General features: G+C 53.8%; 1 protein-coding gene across 11 annotated transcripts in view; it reads left to right on the top strand.

Annotated features, from left to right (window-relative positions):
* Nucleotides 1-18,954, top strand: part of PLA2G6 (phospholipase A2 group VI) — a 46,396-nt gene extending 27,442 nt beyond the window's left edge. For 7 of the 11 annotated variants that reach the window (XM_081130999.1, XM_081130997.1, XM_081130996.1 and 4 more), the window contains 10 exons: nt 918-1,100; nt 4,129-4,237; nt 6,995-7,073; nt 9,632-9,795; nt 10,880-11,030; nt 15,784-15,920; nt 16,283-16,437; nt 17,207-17,374; nt 17,918-17,991; nt 18,168-18,954. In XM_081130999.1, coding sequence (XP_080987125.1) covers nt 918-1,100; nt 4,129-4,237; nt 6,995-7,073; nt 9,632-9,795; nt 10,880-11,030; nt 15,784-15,920; nt 16,283-16,437; nt 17,207-17,374; nt 17,918-17,991; nt 18,168-18,312 — 1,365 coding nt within the window. In that variant the 3' untranslated portion in view covers nt 18,313-18,954. Of the gene's footprint in view, nt 1-917; nt 1,101-4,128; nt 4,238-5,313; nt 5,476-6,994; nt 7,074-9,631; nt 9,796-10,879; nt 11,031-15,783; nt 15,921-16,282; nt 16,438-17,206; nt 17,375-17,917; nt 17,992-18,167 lie in introns of all 11 variants that reach the window. The other 4 variants (XM_081130994.1, XM_081130990.1, XM_081130993.1 and 1 more) reach the window with 1 other exon arrangement.
* Nucleotides 18,955-19,206: the final 252 nt, after the last annotated feature.

Raw genomic sequence — 19,206 nt, 5'->3', positions numbered from 1 at the left:
ATAACTGTGATGGACCAGGAGGAGATGCCAACCTTTGCAGGGTACCGTATTCATGCCAGGCACTAGCACCAAGTCAGGCCCTTTTATGTATGTTTTGTCATTCATTGTCACCACACTGTGAGGTAGGGACTTGCATTCCCATTTTACAGCAGAGAAAGCTGAGGTGCAGGGGGGTACAGTGACTTATCCAAGCTCAGACAAGGATGACGTGGGGCTACTCAAGCCTGTTGAGCTTCGAAGTCCAGGCTCCTCTCCATGGTCCCAGGCTCCTTAGGGCTGCTGGGCGAGCAGGGGTGTGTGTGGCCAAGTCCCAAGGAAGGATCCTACCTTGGCAAGGACCCAGGGAAGGTGACGGAGTGGAGCCATTCTGGGACAGAACCCAGAATAACTTTTTTAAAAAAGATTTTTTATTGATTTTTACAGAGAGAGGAAGGGAGAGGGAGAGAGAGAAAGAAACATCGATGTGAAAGTGAAACATTGATCGGCTGCCTCTTGCACGCCTCCTACTGGGGATCAAGCCCACAACCCGGGCATGTGCCCTGACCAGGAATCGAACTGGCAACCTTTTGGTGCACCAGATGACGCTCAACCAACTGAGCCACACCAGCCAGGGTCCGAAGAACTTTTGCAGGGGCACAGGTCCTCTGAGCTCCAGGGAAGGACTCTGACATCTGTTAGAACAGTCCACACATCTTCAGCTTTTTGTCCCCTAGCTCTTGGGATACTGTGGTGTGGAAGCCAAGGTCTAGAGCCACCCCCAGAACTAGGCCTGCCACCTGGGCTCTTCTGTTGCTGGAGCTTTCCAGAGGCCCAATCCCTGAAGGCCTCTGAGGGAGGAAGTGACAGTGCCCAGGTGCCGCAGGCCACAGCGCCTTCGAGTGCCTCGCTGACTCTGGCCTGGGCCCTCTCTCCCACAGATGGCTCGCATGCTGCTGAAACGAGGCTGCGATGTGAACAGCACCAGCTCCGCGGGCAACACAGCTCTGCACGTGGCCGTGATGCGCAACCGCTTTGACTGCGTCATAGTGTTGCTGACCTACGGGGCCAACAGCAGCGCCCGCGGCGAGCACGGCAACACGCCGCTGCACCTGGCCATGTCGGTGAGCACGGCCTTCCCCTGCGCCTCGCACCCCTCCTCCCATGCCCCCCTTGACGTGTCAGATGAGAAGGGCAAGTGCAGCTCATGTCACCTCTGCCAGCCTTGGCGTCCCATCTGGGAAGTGGAGGTGTCGGTGCCCACCTGGCGGAGTTGTCGAGAAGAGTAAATGGTGGACACTCGGTGGCTATGAAGACTGTCTGAGTGACACACGCAGGGCCTGGCGCAGAGTGACTGGCCCCAGGCGTTAGTCCCCTCCTGGCCTTACAGGGAGCAGCCAGCTCGTGCTGTTCTCCTCTCCCTGGTGGGCTCCACGCTCCGGGAGGCAGGGCCGCTTCCTCACCTGGGCGCTGAGGCTGGTGCTGGTCACGCCTGTTGGTTTAACAGAGCGTAGTTCCTGCCCCCGAAGGCCCCGCAGCCTGAGACAGCTACAGTAAGAGCATGGTGCATGCAGGGGAGGGAGTGCTGCTGTTACAGACGTGCGTGCGTGTGCGTGCGTGCGTGTGTGTGCGTGCGTGCGTGCGTGCGTGCGTGTGTGTGTGTGTGTGAGTGACTACAGCAATACCACATGCACAGAAGTCTGTGTAATCAGCCTCTGCATGAGAGAATGGGAGAGACCCCTGGGACTCTAAAAAGAAGTCGATTTAGGACAAATTCAAAGACATCTATTTTATACCAAAGGTCATGGTCATAGAGCAGTGTTGCTTAAGAGGCTGAAATTATAAATAAAGCCATGGACATTTTTAGCACTGAATGGGCCCTTAGAATTATCTGGCTTAGCAGCTCTCAAATGTCTTAGTTTAGTTGGTCCCTTTATACTCTTAAAAATTATTGAGGATCCCAAAGACTTTTTTTTATATGAATTTTATCTGAATATAGTCACCATATTAGAAATTAAAAATGAGAAATTTTCAAAATACTCATTAATTCATTCAAAAATAGCCATAATTTACCAATCACGTACTAACATAAATGATATTTTCATGAAAAACAACTTTTTTTCCTAAAACAAAAAAAGAACTGAATGAGAAGAGATAGCATTGTTTTACATTTTTTGAATCTTTTTACTGCTCGGCTCCAGAGAAGACGTGACTCTCTTGTCTGCTCCGTTTATCTTGTTGCGGCCTGTTGTCAGATACGTCGAATGTGAAGAAAATCTACCTTCACAGAGATGTGTTGCTGGAAAGATACATAGTTACACCTTTCCAGATAACTGTGACCTTCCCAGTATTGTTCCATAGCTCAACGGGGCGGATTCTGACAAGTTGGTTGCGGTGGGCTCTGCCACATCCGCACACTTTTCACACATTAATGGCCACCAGCACCGCCGCCCTTTGTGTGGATCTTCCACCCACGCATGACTTCGTGTCATCCCTGGAAAATATTGGTCATTGAGTATGAACAGCTTCTAAAGATGTTCACCCACTTCATTATGAAAAACCCACATTTGTAAACATCACCATCATCTCATCAGAAAAGCCTTTAAATTTGGGGAAGCTGTCAAGCCCATCATGGTGTACACAGGTTTTCTGGAATTCTAGTATTTGTTTGAAAGCTTAAATTTTATCATTGGCACAAAATACCGCCAGTTGTTTTTCTGGAAGCGACAGGCTCCCTGCTTTCATTTTCGAGAAAATGTCTCGTCAGTACCCAGGCTGATCAGTTGTTTGCCTGGCAGTCAGTCTTTCTTCTCGAGTGAAAACTCTATTCCATGAAAACAAGCTGCCAGTTCTGCTCTCAGCTCCGACAGCTGTACAGGGGCTTTTCCTTGAGACACACGCTTTGTTGTGCCACAGAAATGTCTTCTCCACACTCCATTGTATGACAGCATCCATAAGTGTAGAATTTAACCGAATTAATAGTTCTTACTGCGTCATCAAGGGCATTCTTAGGAGAAACAGGCTTGTTAATGAGTTTATTTATTCTTACTGTGAGTGTGAGGCAGAGAAAAAAAGTCATGGCAAGGTACCAGTAGTTTTACTCACCATTGTTTTTACACCATCGGTGCAAAGGCAAATATCTTGGTATTTTCATGAAAACAGTTTTAGCCTTCCAAGCCTTCTAAAAGGGCCTCACGTATTCATGGGGTCCATAGTTCTTACTTTGAGAACTGCTGACGGACTTCATTGTGTCCCAGACTACGGTCCGTTGCAATACCATCTTCATGGTTTTGGGCCCATTCATGGACCACTTTTACAGTGACATGCTGGATCATTTCTTTGAGCTGGCTTGCTTTTAAACTTACTTAAAGTTACGTTGAAGGAAATGTTGTATCACTGCCATAAGTGGTCAAACAAAAGGTAACAAAAAAAGAACTATATAACTAATGTTTAAAGCACACATTTACCTGTGCCCATACAAATCCTAATGGTACATGAACAACTGATGGGACAACTGCATTCTAGACACACCTCTTTACTCTCTAGGCAAGGAAATCAGGCCCCGAAAAGAGGCAGGTAATAGGACCAGAGCTCTGGCCTCCTGGCAGCCAGTCTTCGGGCCTGTCCTGGGAGACCAAGCCATGCCTCACCCCGCGCAGCCTCCAGATAGATGTTAACTGCACAGCGCTGTGTGCAGGGAGGACATGTGCTTGGTCACTCCCTCAGAACTGGCACCCTAGACAGGATGTGCAAGACAGCCTTCCCTTTCCTTGCTCACCCTCTCCTGCTACTCCAGAAAGCAATCAGCAGCCGACCCTTCAGTGTCCCTGTGGCTCCTGGGTCAGGGGTCAGAGATGTTTTGCTTCCTGTGAGTAGGAGCTGGTGGGGCTGCAGGCTGGTGAGTCACCTCCAGTTTCTACCTGGGTTTTGAAGCCCTCACCTGGGGATGCTGAGCCTGCCTGTCAGGGCAGCAGCCTTCAGACTGTAGACTTTGGAATATCGGGTTGATGCGGTGGGAGATCAAAGGTCCCAGAGCCTCGGTGCTGAGGAGAGGCCCACCGAGTTGATGGGTAGAGTGGAAGAAGCTGGGGTCCCTTTTCACTCTGTTTCCCTGAGCTGTTGACTATTTTCCTCCCACTCCATCCCTACCAGAGAGGCAACGTGGAGATGATCAAGGCCCTCATTGTGTTTGGGGCAGAGGTGGACACCCCAAATGACTGTGGGGAGACTCCTGCTCACATAGCGTCCAAGATCGGCAAACGTATGTGCTCATCACTCTGGGTCCAGGGTTGGGCTGGGGTAGGTGGGGTGCCAGGGCAGGAGAGGAGGGAAGCCACAGCTCTCGGGTACCAGCATCCTGTTTGTACCCACCCAGTTGCTCCCTGCACAGGGTTTCTAGGAGGACCTGGGAGGCTGAGACAGGAAGCTTCTGTTTCCAGAACCTGGGCCCCTGACCAGTAGATGGAGCCCACCAAGGGCTTGCCAAGCCAGTGTCCTCTCCTGTGAGGCCCTGTCCCACCTTAGGGTGCCAGGAGGCAGGGGGGTGGGATGGGTGGCAGCAGCAGCCCTCTTCCTCAGTCTTGGGGGATTCGCTGATGTAAGCACTACACAACTGTGCATGCATGCCCCGTGCTCACAGGCACGACGCACACATCACGCTGCACAATTGTGCATGCGTGCCCCATGCTCACAGGCACGCTGCACGCATCACACTGCACAAGTGTGCGTGCAGGCCCTGTGCTCAGGCACTCTGCATGGACTGCATGCTCCCTTGGTGAGCCTTGGCTTCAGGGCTGGAAAAAGCAGACCCTCCTCACCAGAAGCCTGGAGCCCCGTCTGGAGGGCTTCCAGGAGCTGTGGAGGTTGCTGTGGGTGTGTACCCACCAGTGTGTGCAAGCATGTGTGTATACGTGTGCATACTACTTCTCAGGGCATCCTTTTCAGTCAGCCCGTTTGTTAGATGGGCATAAATGCCCTTTCAAGCTCTGAGGGAGACTCTCCCTCCAGCAGTTTTGAGAATTGCTGAATATGGAGCTGGGAGTCCTGCTTTCTTGACGAGTCAAAAGGAAAGAGGGAGTTCCCAGAATACTCAGGCGGGCAACACTTTCCGCAGGCCACCTCAGCACCTTCCCTGGCCCCAGGAAGTTGCTTTGGATGTGGCATACTAGAGTCCACATGCCCTGGCTAGGTGGGGTCGGGGCACCTCGGGCTCTCCCACATACCTGGGCAGCCTGGAAGATGGAAGAGGGAGCCATGCATGGAAAGGAGGGGCCTCTCACTTGCATGAAACATCAGTTCTGATCCTGCGCGATCTCCCCCTCCCCACACTGTCATCAGTTGTCACCAGGAAGACAGTCTTAACTCTGCTGAGAGCCATAGGGGCCGACCACCACCTCCCACTCCTCCCAGAGGCCCCAGCGGAGCCGTGCTCCCCAGCAGCACAACATTTCTTCTGCCCGGAAAGATCTCAGCCCCCAACGATCAGCTTAAACAACCTAGGTAGGCCCCTGTCCCCCCCCTTCACACACACACTGTGTTCCCTCCTCTTCAGCTGGTTCCTAGACCCTCAGAACAGAGCTCCTGAAGGAAACGGGGGCCCAGTGTGGAAGCCTTTGAAATAAGCAGGGAGGGGGGACGGGCATGGTATATTAGCCTCTGGAGGCAGCCAGCAGCCCCATAGAGCCCAGAGGCCATTGGGTCCCTGGCTAACATCCCACGGTCCATTTTTTCTGTGAGGATGCCCTGGGCACAGGGCTCAGATCTGGGCAGGTCCTGGCACCCATGAGGTGGGTGTTTTCATGGCCTCTTTGTGTCCCTTGGGAGCTCAGAGTGGGTAGTGAGGAGTGCTGTTGGGGGTCCAGAGCCACTGGCACTCTGGCTTCAGCAAGGAGTGTTTCTGCTGAATCTCTGTCAGGCCTTAGGCCTGTGTGTTCCCCACTGGCCCTTTCAGTGATCTATAGGCTTTGATCATGAAAGGCAACCAGCATCTGCCCCCAGGCATCCTTGGTGCCTATGGAGATGCCCTGGGGAGACACTGGGTCTCCTGTGAGCTAGCCCCCCAGGGCCCTAGATTGTTTGGGAGTGGGGTCCCCTGAACAGGGCAGTCGGAAACCCATCCTTGGCAAGTTCGTCTCTTTTTTTTTTTCTTCTTTGCTGTTGGGGAGCAAACCAGCACCGCCAGCCTGGGTAGCCCAGCCAAACCTAGAGTTCAGGAGAGGCAGAGCCAGCAGCCAGTAGTCCTTCTGGCTCCGCCTCTGTCCTCCCTCAGCCCATCTCCATTCAGAACCTGCCCCCCATCTTTATCTCTCAGTTTTACAGGCAGTCAGTCACCCAAGCCAGGCTGGACGGTGGGCCGGGGGCACAGCATCAGATGGGTAATGCCCAGGGCCTAGAGGTGCCACAGAGCCTGCCTCACCCTCAGTTAGCTGTAGCCGGGTTCCCTCCTCTCCTTTTTCTCAGCTGCATGCCGGCACATGCACCCTTGCTTACCTCCCTATACCTGGCACTCTGTCCGCTGCCTCTCCTGGCCGTCTCCCACTCATCTTGCCCACTCTCTGGCTGCCTGCCCTGGTGAGAGGGGTCCCCCCGCCTTGCTGCCTGCCTTCCTGCTTTGCTGCTTTTAGACTCCCTGCATGGTGGTGTGAGGGCCTGCAGGTCCGGTGACATGGCCCTGCTGGGCCAGGCACCCGGCCCGTCTGCTCATCAGGAGGGCAGCTCATGCACTGGGTGGGCACAAGGGAAATGTGAATGGAGCGGATGAGTGCATCCGAGTGAAAAGGCCACTGAGCAAGTTTCCTGAGAGATCAGAGTTGTCTGAAGAGTGGTTGGGGTTTCTCCCAGGAGCCTGTGGGCTCTGGCTCAGCTGTTTCCTGGGACAAAGAGCCCTTCCTGGGGGCAGCAAGTAGATGCTCCTGCTAGGGACAGTGGGGTGAAGGCACAGCTTCAGATTTGCTCCAGGACCCATGGGGGGGACCTGGGATCTGCCTGGCCTCTGCCCACCCAGCCCTGTGCCCCGCAGAGCTGCAGGACCTGGTGCACATCTCCCGGGCCCGGAAGCCAGCCTTCATCTTGAGCTCCCTGCGGGATGAGAAGCGGACGTAAGTGAGGAGGGAAGGGGGGCCACGTGAGGGGCCTCTGCCAGGTGCCCACAGAGGGCTCGAGGCTTTTGTCTAGTCCTCCCACAGTCCTGTGAGGCGGCTTGAGTCCTCTGTAGTTCACAGCCAGGAGACTGAGTCTTCAGAGAGCCTGGGCCTGCCCCTTCGCCAGTGGCCATGCAGGCTCTGGGTCACGTGATGGAGCTGGCTGCAGTCCTGTTCTTCCCCTGAGACCCTGTCATGGTTGTGGGGGCATATGGCCCAGATCCCCTCGGGAGAGCCCAGGGCCTGCTTCCCTCGGATTCCACCCCACTCCTTACCCTTCCGGCCTCCACAGAACTGGTGGCCTAGGCTGCTTGTCTGAGCACCTGCTGTGTACCCAGGCCCATTGCAGAAGGCGGGCCTGGGTGATGGGCACAGAGAGAAGAAGCCCCTGCCATGTCCTGGACAACAGTCCTTGGGGCCCAGTATCAGTGCCTACAGCATATCGGGCTACCAGGACAGATGTGGTTCCCAGCAGCTGCTCTCTTTGCCTGTCTATTACTATCCTAGCAGCCTTCCTAGGGACATATTAGTAACTGGAGAACCTGAGTCTCTGAGAGGTTAAGTGACTGTGTCAAGGTCACATGGAGTGAGTGTCAGAGCGGAGACAGGCCAGGTCTTCTGAGTCCATGTGCTTTTTGCCACTGCAGGCTCTCTGCTGGCCATGCCCTGGCACCAGCATGGGCAGGGTGCAGGGAGAGCACCCTGTGGGGACTTTCCCAGGCAGGTCTGTGAGCTACAGCTCAGCCCTGCTCCATCTATCTCCATCCCTCCATTGCCAGCCCCGCATCTTCAGCAGGGTCTCTTGAATATTTGCTCCCCTGGTCAGGCCCTGTAGTCCTCCAGCAACAGCATGGCTTCCCCTGCCACTCACTGGGCTTGGCTCAGGGCTGGGAGCTTGTCCAGGAAGGGATGTGGGACCCAGCAGGCTGGCTGCATAGACCTTCATTTACCAGCTGTCTATTATAAATGCTTCCTGTGTGCACTGTACCCACAGCACTGCACAGGGCAGAGCTGGCCCTGCCCTCAGAAGCTTCCAGTCTGGGCAGGGTGGGGGGGCGAGGGGCATTGGGCAGGGAGAAAGACAGTGAACAAGTGAACAAAAAGTGACGCTGATGGAGGGGAGACGTGCTCAACACCGAGGAAGTGGGTGGAGCAGGGGCAGGCTAGACTGGAGGGTCCTGATGGCATCGCGGCAGGCTCTCTCCGCAGTGACTTTTTTTTTAAATCTTCCCCCAAGATGCCCGGCCGGGCATGGCTCAGTGGTTAAAGCGTCGACCTAGGATCCAGGCGATCAGGGTTTGATTCCCGGTCAGGGTACATGCCCAGGTTGCGGGCTGCAGCCAATCAGTGACTCTCTCATCATTGATGTTTCTAGCCCTCTCTCTCCCTCTCCTTTCCTCTCTCTGAAATCAATAAAGATATATTTAAAAAAAACAACATTTTAAATCTTCCCCCAAGGATACTTTTTCCACTGCTTTTCAGAGAGAGTGGAGGGGAGAGAGAGAGAGAAACATCAGTGTGAGAGAGACACATCGATTGATTGCCTCCTGCATGCACACCGACAGGGCTGAGATCAAGCCTGCAACAAAGGTATGTGCCCTTGGCCAGAACTGAACCCAGGACCCTTCAGTCCATGGGCTGACGCCCTAACCACCGAACCGGCTAGGGCACCACAGTGACATTTAAAGTGAGATGGAGAGATGAGACCAGAGGAAGGTTCCAGGTTTGCGCACAGATGGAGGCCTCGCCGTGGGGCTGGGGGCCAGGCACGGCAGGACTGGGAGAGATGCGTCAGGGCGTGCAGGAGAGCACACACTCGGGAGTCAGCAGGCCTGGGTCCAGACTGAGCCGGCATCATTAACCACCCGTGTGACTGGCGGTCACGTAACCTCTGAGCTTCTTTCCTTCATTCCTTCACAGTCATGCACAGGGGTAACGGAGTGTCTACCTCGAAAGGGATGAGGGACATTTATGTGAATTCGTGCTGGCAAAAGCCCCTCACAGCTCCTGGCACGGAGACAGTCCTCTCTCCCTGCCCTTCCTCCCCTGCTGCTCCCACCTAAGCAGAGGGTCCTAACCCTCTGCCACCCATTGCTGCCCAGCTGTAGGATATCAGCCCTCCCCCATCCTTATTTAATTCAAACAGACTTTATCAGGCACCTGAGAGTGAGAATCTAGACCTGACAAAAACCAAGTGGCTGTCCTCACAGAGCTCCGAGTGGGGGACAGACCCAGGTGTCTACTTAGGCGGCACCTGGCCAGTTACCTGCCCCCAGCTGCCCTTACCTTCCTTACGTTTCTCTATTGCACTCTTCACCTCCTGAAATACAGATTTATTCCTTTATGACTAACCCCCCCGCCCCCCAAGCTCCAATAGCACAGAGCTCGGCTGGGCCTGGTCTCACGTGCTCGTGGCGGCCGTGGCACCGATGCCCAGGGACATGGGCTTGAGTGTGGGGTGTATAGTGCCAGGCTGTAATGGGCCCTCTTCCCTTGCACTGTTGTCCCCACCACAGCCATGACAACCTGCTCTGCCTGGACGGAGGGGGTGTGAAAGGCCTGGTCATCATCCAGCTCCTCATAGCCATAGAGAAGGCCTCGGGCGTCGCCACCAAGGACCTCTTTGACTGGGTGGCTGGCACCAGCACGGGAGGCATCCTGGCCCTGGCCATTCTGCACGGTGAGGGCAGCTTCCTGGATGGCAGGAGCAGGGTGGGTGGGGGTCAACACCTGCAAACTTCTGGGTAGGCTTCGTCTTGACTCAGCTGACAGCTCCTTCACGGACCTGTGTGGGCTGCGGGGGCCTCCCAGAGCAGCCTCTGGCCCCACCCAGGCAGGAACTGGCCTCGGCTCGGCATCCCTGACTGTGACCCCGTCACATTCCATACTCTCCAAGCACCCTCCAGGTCTGAAGGCACCAGGAGAGAACCCTTCCGCACCCGGGGCATCCGGGCCAGGCCTGTGCAAGGTGCTAGGGACACGGGGCTGAGTCAGACACATGCCCCACCCAGGGAGCCCCAGTCTGATGGGGGTGGCAAGGCATCTGGGTGTTAACCGAGGGAGGAGGCCACGGCCCAGCAGTTCAGGGTGTGCGGGGACGTGGGCACAGGAGGCAGCTGAGAGTGGCATCCCTGGGGCTCTGGGGAGAGGAGGATCATCAATTGGCAAGTTGCTGGGTTTTGCCATCCCAACAGTTTACTGCCTAGTATTTCACATTGTTTTCATGATTGTCACCATAGCCTTGTGAGGTTACAACTGGGGAAACCGAGGACCAGAGAGGGTTACCCAGTGAGTCAGGCAGAGCCAGGCCTGGGTCTCCATCGGCACGCCTGCCCTCTGCCCTGGCTCCAGCTCCCATGTCCCCTGTGCTCTCCAGTTCCTGCCTTCCGTCCGGTGAGACACGCTGGGCACTTTCAATATCCTGCGAGGTGCAACCTGCCTCTTTGACCCTGTCTTTGGAGGCTCAGAGGACAGGGCTGGTACTTCTAACCTGTGACAAACAGTAGATCCAGATTTACAAGCTCAGACACTTTCAGAGCCATTGTTTAGGGAAAATAATACAAAATTATGAATATAATAAGTCAAGTACGGAGCCTTGGGCTGCTGAAGGGGACATCTGCCTGGTTGGGGAGGTGCCAGGAGCCCTGACTTGGTCAGTGCCTGGGCAGAGCTGCCCCTCACCTGCCACTTCCAGCCACTGCTGGCTTCCCCCCCAGCCTGTGCTCAGGCCGTGCCTCTTCCTACCTCCGACTGCTTGTTCCTAGGCAAGTCCATGGTCTACATGCGTGGCGTGTACTTTCGCATGAAGGACGAGGTCTTCCATGGCTCGCGGCCCTACGAGTCAGGGCCCCTGGAGGAGTTCCTGAAGCGGGAGTTTGGGGAGCACACCAAAATGACAGACGTCAAGAAGCCCAAGTAAGCCTGCTCAGCAGGGCACTGGGACAGAGGCCTCCTGTCCTGGTCTGATTAAAGTTGAGGGGGGCGGGGAGCAGCTTCTTCCCATGGAAACGAGGGGCTTCTGGAGAACACGACGGAAAACACCTTCCACCCATATCTGATGTTTTTCCACCCAAATAGCACGTCCTAGGTTCAGAGGGGCTTGGTTCTTGTCTGGCACACATCCAGGACTCCTGTGCTGAGCATGGCTGTGTCCCAGGCTCTGTGTGCGTGTGTGTGTGTATGTGTGCGCGCGCGTGTGATGGGAGGAGAGAGAAGGGATGCAGCCATCAGGTGGAAGGGCTTGCAGTGTGGTTGGGAGGTAAGTGATCTGAAAAAATGGCAGCCGTGCAAGGCAGTGTGTGCTAGTTTGAGAGGTTCCAGGAGAGCCTGCAGCACCGCTCCTTTGTAGTACTCCCCACCCCAGAATTACTTTATTGTCTGTGTAATGTGTGACTTGCCTGCCAGACAGTGAGCTCCCTGACGTAGGGACATGACTGCCCTGCTTTTTCTGTAGCCCCAGACGGGCCATTGAAAAGTGTTCATCAACTGACTGTTTGTGGGAGCAAGAGGGAAAGTGGACTGAGGGTCAGGTGGTCAGGGAGGGCTTCCTGGAGGAAATGAAGTGTGAGCAAGGGCTAGAGTGTTTGGGAGGATTTCTTTTCATAATAAAGCTTTTTTTTTTTTCATTGAAGAATAATGCAGTCTTTTAAGGAGATTTGGAAAACACAGAAAAATACCACCCATGATTTATTAATCAAAGTATAATGTTTTAAAAACATTTTTGTGTATTTTATCCTAGACCTTTTTCCGCTTAAAATAGAACTTACATTTAGAGAAGTACATAAACCAGTTCAGTGAATAATTATAAAGCAGACACTCACATGACCACCCGCCAGGTCCAAAAGCCCCTTGAATACGTGCCCACCCCCATCACAGCTCCTGCCCTCCTGCTGGGTGGCTGCTCTCCTAACTGGTGCGCAGTGGGATTTCCTGGCTTTTCTGTGTAGTTTCACTGTCTGAATGCAGCCTTGAACAGCATGGTGAGGGTCTCGCCTGTCTTTGAGCTTGGACGGGATCCTTTTGTGTATTATCTCCTTTCCATCACTGCTGTGTTTGTCCGTGTGGTCCCTGATGTTGGGTGAAGCTGTACTTCATTCATTCTTCTTGCTCATGAGATGACGCCCCGTGGTTATTTCTCCAAGTGCCTTCAATGGGCCCTTGGGTTGCTTCCGGATTGGAGCTCTTGTGCAGAGTGCTGCCATGAACATTTGGGGACTTGTTTTCTCACCCACATGTGTACAGGTTTCCCTGGAGCACATGCCTGGGAGTGCAGCTGCCGAGTCTCAGGATGCCTGACCTCACCTCTCAAGTCCTGCCCAACTATTTTCCAAAGTTCTGCTTTCTGTTTTCACTCCATTCACCGCTTTTGAGAGTTCCTGTTGCTTTGCATTTTTGCTGACGTTTGCCTATTGGCATCTCTGTGTGTTTTGAATTTTCATTTCCCTGATGACTAGAGAGGTTGAAACAACTTCTCATAGGTTTAAAGGCTGTCTGGATTTCTTCTTTCAAAAAGTTCCTTGTTCAAGAGTTTTGCCTATTTTGGGCAAAATTGGGATGTGTGATTTTGGGGTTTGGAGGCTTCTTAATGATCTTTTTTATATTTTTATATCCTTTGATGGATTTATGGATTCAAAACCTTTTCTCCCATTCCATGGCTTGTCTTTTCACTCTCTTTAAGGTGTTTTGTTGGTGAACAGGTGTTCTTAATGTGGTAGAATTTGTAAATGTGTTCCTGTGTATAGTTTGTGCTTTTTACGTCTCATTTAAGAACCTTCCTTACCCTCAGGCAGGAACCTAGTCTCCTGTGTTAGGTCAGAGAGCTCTTAGATCTGCCTTTCGTGTTTGGGTCTTTTATGAACCTGGAATTGATTTGTGTGCTGAGGAGATCCAACTTCACGTTTCCCACGTGAATAACCATTTCCCCAGCCTTGTCTGTCCAGAAGTCTGTCTTCTTGGCAGTGAGGCGGGGGTCTTTGCTCAGGTCTGTTTCTGGCTGTGTCCTGCTCCATTGACTGGGTGTCCGTGCCTGTGCACAGACTATTGAACCCTAACTCTACAGTGTTACACTAAGTCCTGACGTCCAGGGCAGCAGGACCCCCCACACTGACCTTCCCTTCCAGAGTATTGTGGCTGTCCTGGGGGGCGCTGTAGACAGTGGGTAAGAGCATGCACCCGGTAGTTTCCTCTTCTAGAAAAAGGGGGTCATATACCACCTGCCTCCTGGGGTTTTCATGAGGAGTGAAAAAGTTAATATTTATAAAACTCTTGGCATATAAAGGCTATGTGAAGGTTAGTTGTTGCTACTTGTGCGTCCTTATAAATGGTAGGATCGGATTGCCAAATTCTATAGGAAATCAAGTGCTGGCGGGATTTTGGTTGAGATTTGTTTCAGGGAGATCCAACAGTGAGTCTGTGAGCTTACTTGGGGGAGAACTGACACTGAAAACACCGAGTCTTCCAATTAGAGAGCGTAGTGAGACATTCCATTTGTGTCGGGTTTCTCAGTACAGTCTTATAATTTTATCTAGAGACACCTTACATGTCTTCTTTTTATTCTTAGGTACTGCATATGTTTTGTGCTATTGTAAATGATACATTTTAAAGCATTTCATTTTCTAACTGTAGCTTGTATTTATAAATACCATTTATTTTAAATTTTTTAATTGAGTGTAAGTGGAATCACACCGTGTTTGTCTCTTTGGGACTGGCTCCGTTCACAGGGTCCTGAGCAGAGTGTCCTCGAGGTTCACCCATGTTGTACCGTGTAGCAGAATTTCCTTCCATTTTTAAGGCATATATACCACATTTTTTATCCATTCATCTGTTGGTGGACGCTTGGGTCATTCCCACCTATTGACTGTTGTGAGCAACTGCTGTGCACATGGGTGTGTACAAGTATCTGTTTGAGTTCAAGTTCCTGCTTTCAGTTCCCAGCGCCTCTTACAGAGAATTCTGACTGGTTCCGTTCACTAATCTTTTGCTTAGGATTTTGCATCCATGTTCATGAGTGAGCTTGGTTTCATTAATTCCATATACCTTTCCTTATCCTATCTATAATTGACTTTCCATAGTTTAAATCTATCTTGTTTTTTAAGTCTTATGAGACATTATTGCTGGTTTTTGCAGTTGATTTAGATTTTATCTAGCAGTGTACTGGTAAACCAGATCTCTGGGTTGGGGGGAAGCTCTGACTTATAGTCTTTGGCAATTCTCGTGGCATAAATACTCCCACCATGGCTGATTTCAAGCCACCAACAATTTGACAAATCTGAAGGAGGCTTAGTTTGTGGTTATTACTTTTCAGGGCTTTTTTTCTCCCTCCTTCGTCCAGCGCCAGGCCAACTTTCCTCATAACCTGCAGGAGTGGGAAAAGGGCAGGTTTATTTCTGGTTTACCTTTTCCAAGAGCATAGTCTTGTGGGTTCCTAATATAGGGAGGGTCTCTCATTAGCCCCCTAACCCTTGGTGGGCCCTGGGGCTACGTCTCTGTCCCTCTGGCCCCATGAGGGCATCAATATTGATGTTTAAATGTACTGAGTTTGGTTTCTGCCTTCAGGTCAAAGCTGGGTCTGTGCTCCACCTACCTCTGGGTTCTTGCTTTTTCTCAGAATTTACCCTGGCATTCATTCCTTTTCTATTTTGTCAGACCTATGCTTTTAAGTAGATTTTTTTTTAAATTATTTTTTCCAGCTTTTAACTTTTTGTTCAGTGGAAAGATTGTTCAAATTATCTTTCCACAGTAGTCCCAGAAATGGAAAACTAATATTTTTTCCTGTGCAGAGTTTTTTGTTCCCTTTCCTTTATATCTGTCTTTACAGTATAACAAATACATTTCTGTGTTACTCTGAACTCCTTGCCAGCACAGCTCTGAAGTCTGGGAGGACTTCATTGGGCACTCACGCGCTTCTGTCCCTGTTTGGATTGGTTCCTTTTTCATTATAATAAATTACACTGAGACGAAGGGCCTTACACCAGAAGCCTTCCCTGTGACTGAGGTTATTCCTTTAGGATGGATTTCCTAAAATGGAACTCCCAGATCAGAGAGCCGGGACATGGATAAAAGCCTTCATACATACTCATTTCCAAGGGGCCTGTGCCACTCCATACACCCCGCAGAATTTAAAGACATCTGAGTCTCTCAAGACAAGTAGGAGTCTTCTTTCCTAGGTTACAGACTCACATGGTAGATAGAACATCGGAGAGGTATCAAAGGGGACATGGTGAGGTCTCCTCCTGGAGCTGCAGCCACCAAGCAGTCCCCTGCCCCAGGTGCCGCTCATGGGCCCCTTCAGAGTTACTCTCTGACCAAGCAAATAGGTACACAGGTTTTGTTTTTATAGAAATGGTGGCATATTTCACACACTGAGCCTTGATTTTCTACCTGACCATAAATCTTGGTGCTCAGTGCCTAGCAGCACATAAAGTGCTTCTTGGTCCTTCTGCAGCGACAGACTCCACTGGGTGGGGGATCCATGGGCAGTGAACTGGCTCACAGATGGACAGTCCAGTTATTGCCAGTCTTGTGCTTTAACAAATGATGCTGCTCTTAATAGTCCCATGTGTGCCCATCTCCACACGTGTGAGGGCATCTTAGGATGAGTCCCCAGGGGTGGATTGCCAGGAGTGGTGGGTCAGTGACTTCAGCTGTCCCGGTCCTTGTCTCTCTCCAGGGTGATGCTGACAGGGACTCTGTGTGACCGGCAGCCGGCGGAACTCCATCTCTTCCGGAATTACGAGGCCCCGGAGTGTGTACGGGAGCCTCGTTTCAGCCAGAATATGAACCTGAAGCCTCTAACTCAACCCTCAGGTTAAAACCATGTTTGATGCATCTGTGGGAAGTGATTGGCCCGTGAGGCTGCGAGGCAGTGGGTGGGAGTCACAGGCTTGTTGCTGGGCACCCTTTCCAACTGTCTTTATCGGCTAAGGACAGGCAGAGCTGGGGAGCTGTCAGGCCTTGGGCAGGCTAGAGGGGGCCCCCGGAGGCCCTCAGCTGCACCCCGTCTTCCACCAGGGTGGCAGGCCAGTCAGCACGGCATTGTTGGGCCTGTTCCTGAAGAGTCCAGCCTCTCCCTTTCCCTGCAGCCCCGCACACACACACCGAGATCTGAAGAGCTCAGGTTTTATTCCAGTCCTTTGTCCCACTGGGCCACCCTCCTCCCCTACCCCCAGAGCAGCTGGTGTGGCGGGCAGCCCGGAGCAGTGGGGCAGCCCCCACCTACTTCCGGCCTGATGGGCGCTTCCTGGATGGTGGGCTGCTGGCCAACAACCCCACGCTGGACGCCATGACCGAGATCCATGAGTACAACCAGGACATGATCCACAAGGTGAGAGCCGTCTCAGGTGGGGGGGGGCTCAGACACGCCTGTCCATGGCAGTCCCCCCAGTTCAGCAAGTCTGAAGGATTGACTCCTAGGAGAGCAAATGGGTTTTACTCATGTGATCGCTGATTTGTGCTCTCAGCAGCAGTTTTGTCTCGCCCTTGAACCTGCTTGATCGGTGGTGTCTGCCTGAAGCACTGTGCTGAGACGGGTTCTGAGGCCCAGTCTGGACTAAGTGGTGCAGTGGCCTCTGGGCTTGGGTCCTGGCTCTGCCTGCCCTTCACTTCATCCACTGAATGGGGTGGCTAACAGTGCCTGCTGGAGATTGTCAGGTTTCCATGTGCCCCTGTCTGTAAAGTGTTCAGTGCAGTGCCTGACCCCGAGTGTGCCATATCCTTGCTGGCCGGTGCTCACTAAGCTCTGGTGCAGCCCCTGGGCGGAAGGGCAGGGGCTCTGCCTTCAGAGAGGTGAGCGCCCTCTAGCGGCCAGATCCAGCAGGGCGGGCTTCCTGGAGGGAGGAGGCTGTGGGGCCAGGAAGGGTCCTCCGCCATCCTCCGTCCAAGCCCCTCCGATTGTGGAGTGACGCCAAGGTCCCCAGCAGGTGGGCAGCAGGGCTTGTTCCGAAGCAAAGAAGCAGGCAGTGCAGGCTGTGCTCCTGCCGCAGGCGCCCGTCTACCTCCTCACGCTCCCTCAGGGCCCCCCCACCTCTCACACCCCTGCCAAATGTCCATGGGGGGAAGGTCTCCTCTGATTACCCCCATCCTGTCCCCAACAGGGTCAGGGCAGCAAGGTGAAGAAACTCTCCGTTGTCGTCTCTCTGGGGACAGGAAAGTCCCCACAGGTACCTGTGACCTGTGTGGACGTCTTCCGCCCCAGCAACCCCTGGGAACTGGCTAAGACTGTTTTTGGGGCCAAGGAGCTGGGCAAAATGGTGGTGGACTGTGTGAGTATGGGCCCCTCCCCAGGCCCACTTCCTTCGGGGTCTCAGCCCCAGGATGATGCCCCCACCCTTTTCTGTGGTACCCTGGGTGTCAGGGAGGCTCTGTTGACCCTCTTCAACCGGTTCAGGCGAAGGAGTGTCCCTGATTCAGAGTCTCAGTGCTGGCGGGGACCCTCAGGGACCACCTACCGGGGGTTTTCAAGTATCTTTTAGCTGTGGATCCCTCCCTTCAAACAGCCCCGTGTGGAAGCCCAGAATGTCAGATGGACATAAGCTGCCGGGGCAGGACGCGGAGGCCTGTCCACTCAGCCCTGCCCGCCCCCATCACCCTCACCGACCCTGAATGGGTGCTGCTGAGCCACCTGTGAAAACCACAGACTGCGCCCCTCTGATTGCACAGCTGGGGCAGTCACTGCAGCCCCGGGGAGGGACTTGCCCAGAGTCACCCTGCTGACAGGTGGCTAGGCCAGACTGGAACCTGGGGTTCCTGGGCAGGGACTGTGGGTGTGGTTGTGCTGGGTGCTCACAGAGGCTACTTCTCACCAGTGCACGGATCCAGATGGGCGAGCCGTGGACCGGGCCCGGGCCTGGTGTGAGATGGTCGGCATCCAGTACTTCAGGTGAGGGCTCGGCCGGCCCTGGCCTCGGCCCCCAGCCCCAGTCCCTGGCCTGGCCAGACCTGGCGACCTTCCCTAACCCAGTTCTTGGCAGGGACTTTCCCTTTCCCAAGTCCTAGCTCTTGTCCCCCACCCAGGCCAAGAGTTGTAGGGTGACCCCTCCTCCTTGCCTTGGGCAGATTGAACCCCCAGCTGGGGACAGACATCATGCTGGATGAAGTCAGCGACACAGTGCTGGTCAACGCCCTCTGGGAGACTGAGGTCTACATTTACGAGCACCGGGAGCAGTTCCAGAAGCTCGTCCAGCTGCTGCTGTCACAGTAGGGCCCCCAGGCCCTCAGCTATCACTACCCACCCCAACCCCCAACCCTGCTGGGGAGGCAGCTGAGGCCCAAGCATTGTACGACCGAGCAGAGCTGGGCCAAGGCTGATCTTTCCACAGAGTGGGCTTCAGAGGGTGTTGGGCTTCTTACCTGAGCCTGGTCCTGAAGGCCTCTCTCCCCCTGTCCCTGCCTTCTGGCACTTTTTGTCACCCAGGCTTAGAAAGCCTAGAGCCTCACTGTGGCCCTCTCCCTGATCCTAAGGACGACTGACTCTCAGGCCCCTCACCCTGTTGGTTCACACACTAAGGGCACCCAGCTGTGCCCCAACCCCAGGCTCCGTCAAGTCCCCTGGGGGTGCAGCTGCCCCATCTGCCCTCTGCCCTCTCCCCTGGGCGTGGGGCTAGAGAAGCTACAGAAACTGGCCATCACCCACCCGGTTGGCAAGGGAAGCCCACGCTCAAGAGTGGGCTGTTCCATTCAACTTTGTACCTCGATACACGCCCAGCCACCTGCACCCCTCAGAACTGCTGCACCCTGAGGCTGTCCCAGCTCCCAACGGTTGGTCCTCTGACTTCTACCGACAGAAAGTGATTTATGAGTGGGCGGGGCTGCCCCAAACTGTGAAATAAACGGTTCAATTCCAGTTGCCCTGTGTTGTGTGCACTGTGGTGTGAGTGCACCCTGTCCCCCATCAGCTCCCCCCAGGCTTGGCCTTCAGCCTGACCATTCAGCCTGCGCCCATTCACACGGCTGCTCTGTCTCCCAGCTCCCTGGGGCGGGGGCACCTCTTCTTTCCTCCAGGCCTCCCCAAATGAGGCTGGTGAGGGGTTCAGAGGTGGCAGCTAGTCCGTCTGCCCCATGGTGGGAGGCGGGGGAGAGATCCATTTTCCGGGGG

Source organism: Miniopterus schreibersii (genome assembly GCF_964146895.1).
Source record: "Miniopterus schreibersii genome assembly, chromosome: 2".
NCBI classification, from domain to species: Eukaryota; Metazoa; Chordata; class Mammalia; order Chiroptera; family Miniopteridae; genus Miniopterus; species Miniopterus schreibersii.
This window is presented reverse-complemented; position numbering and strand designations above follow the sequence as displayed.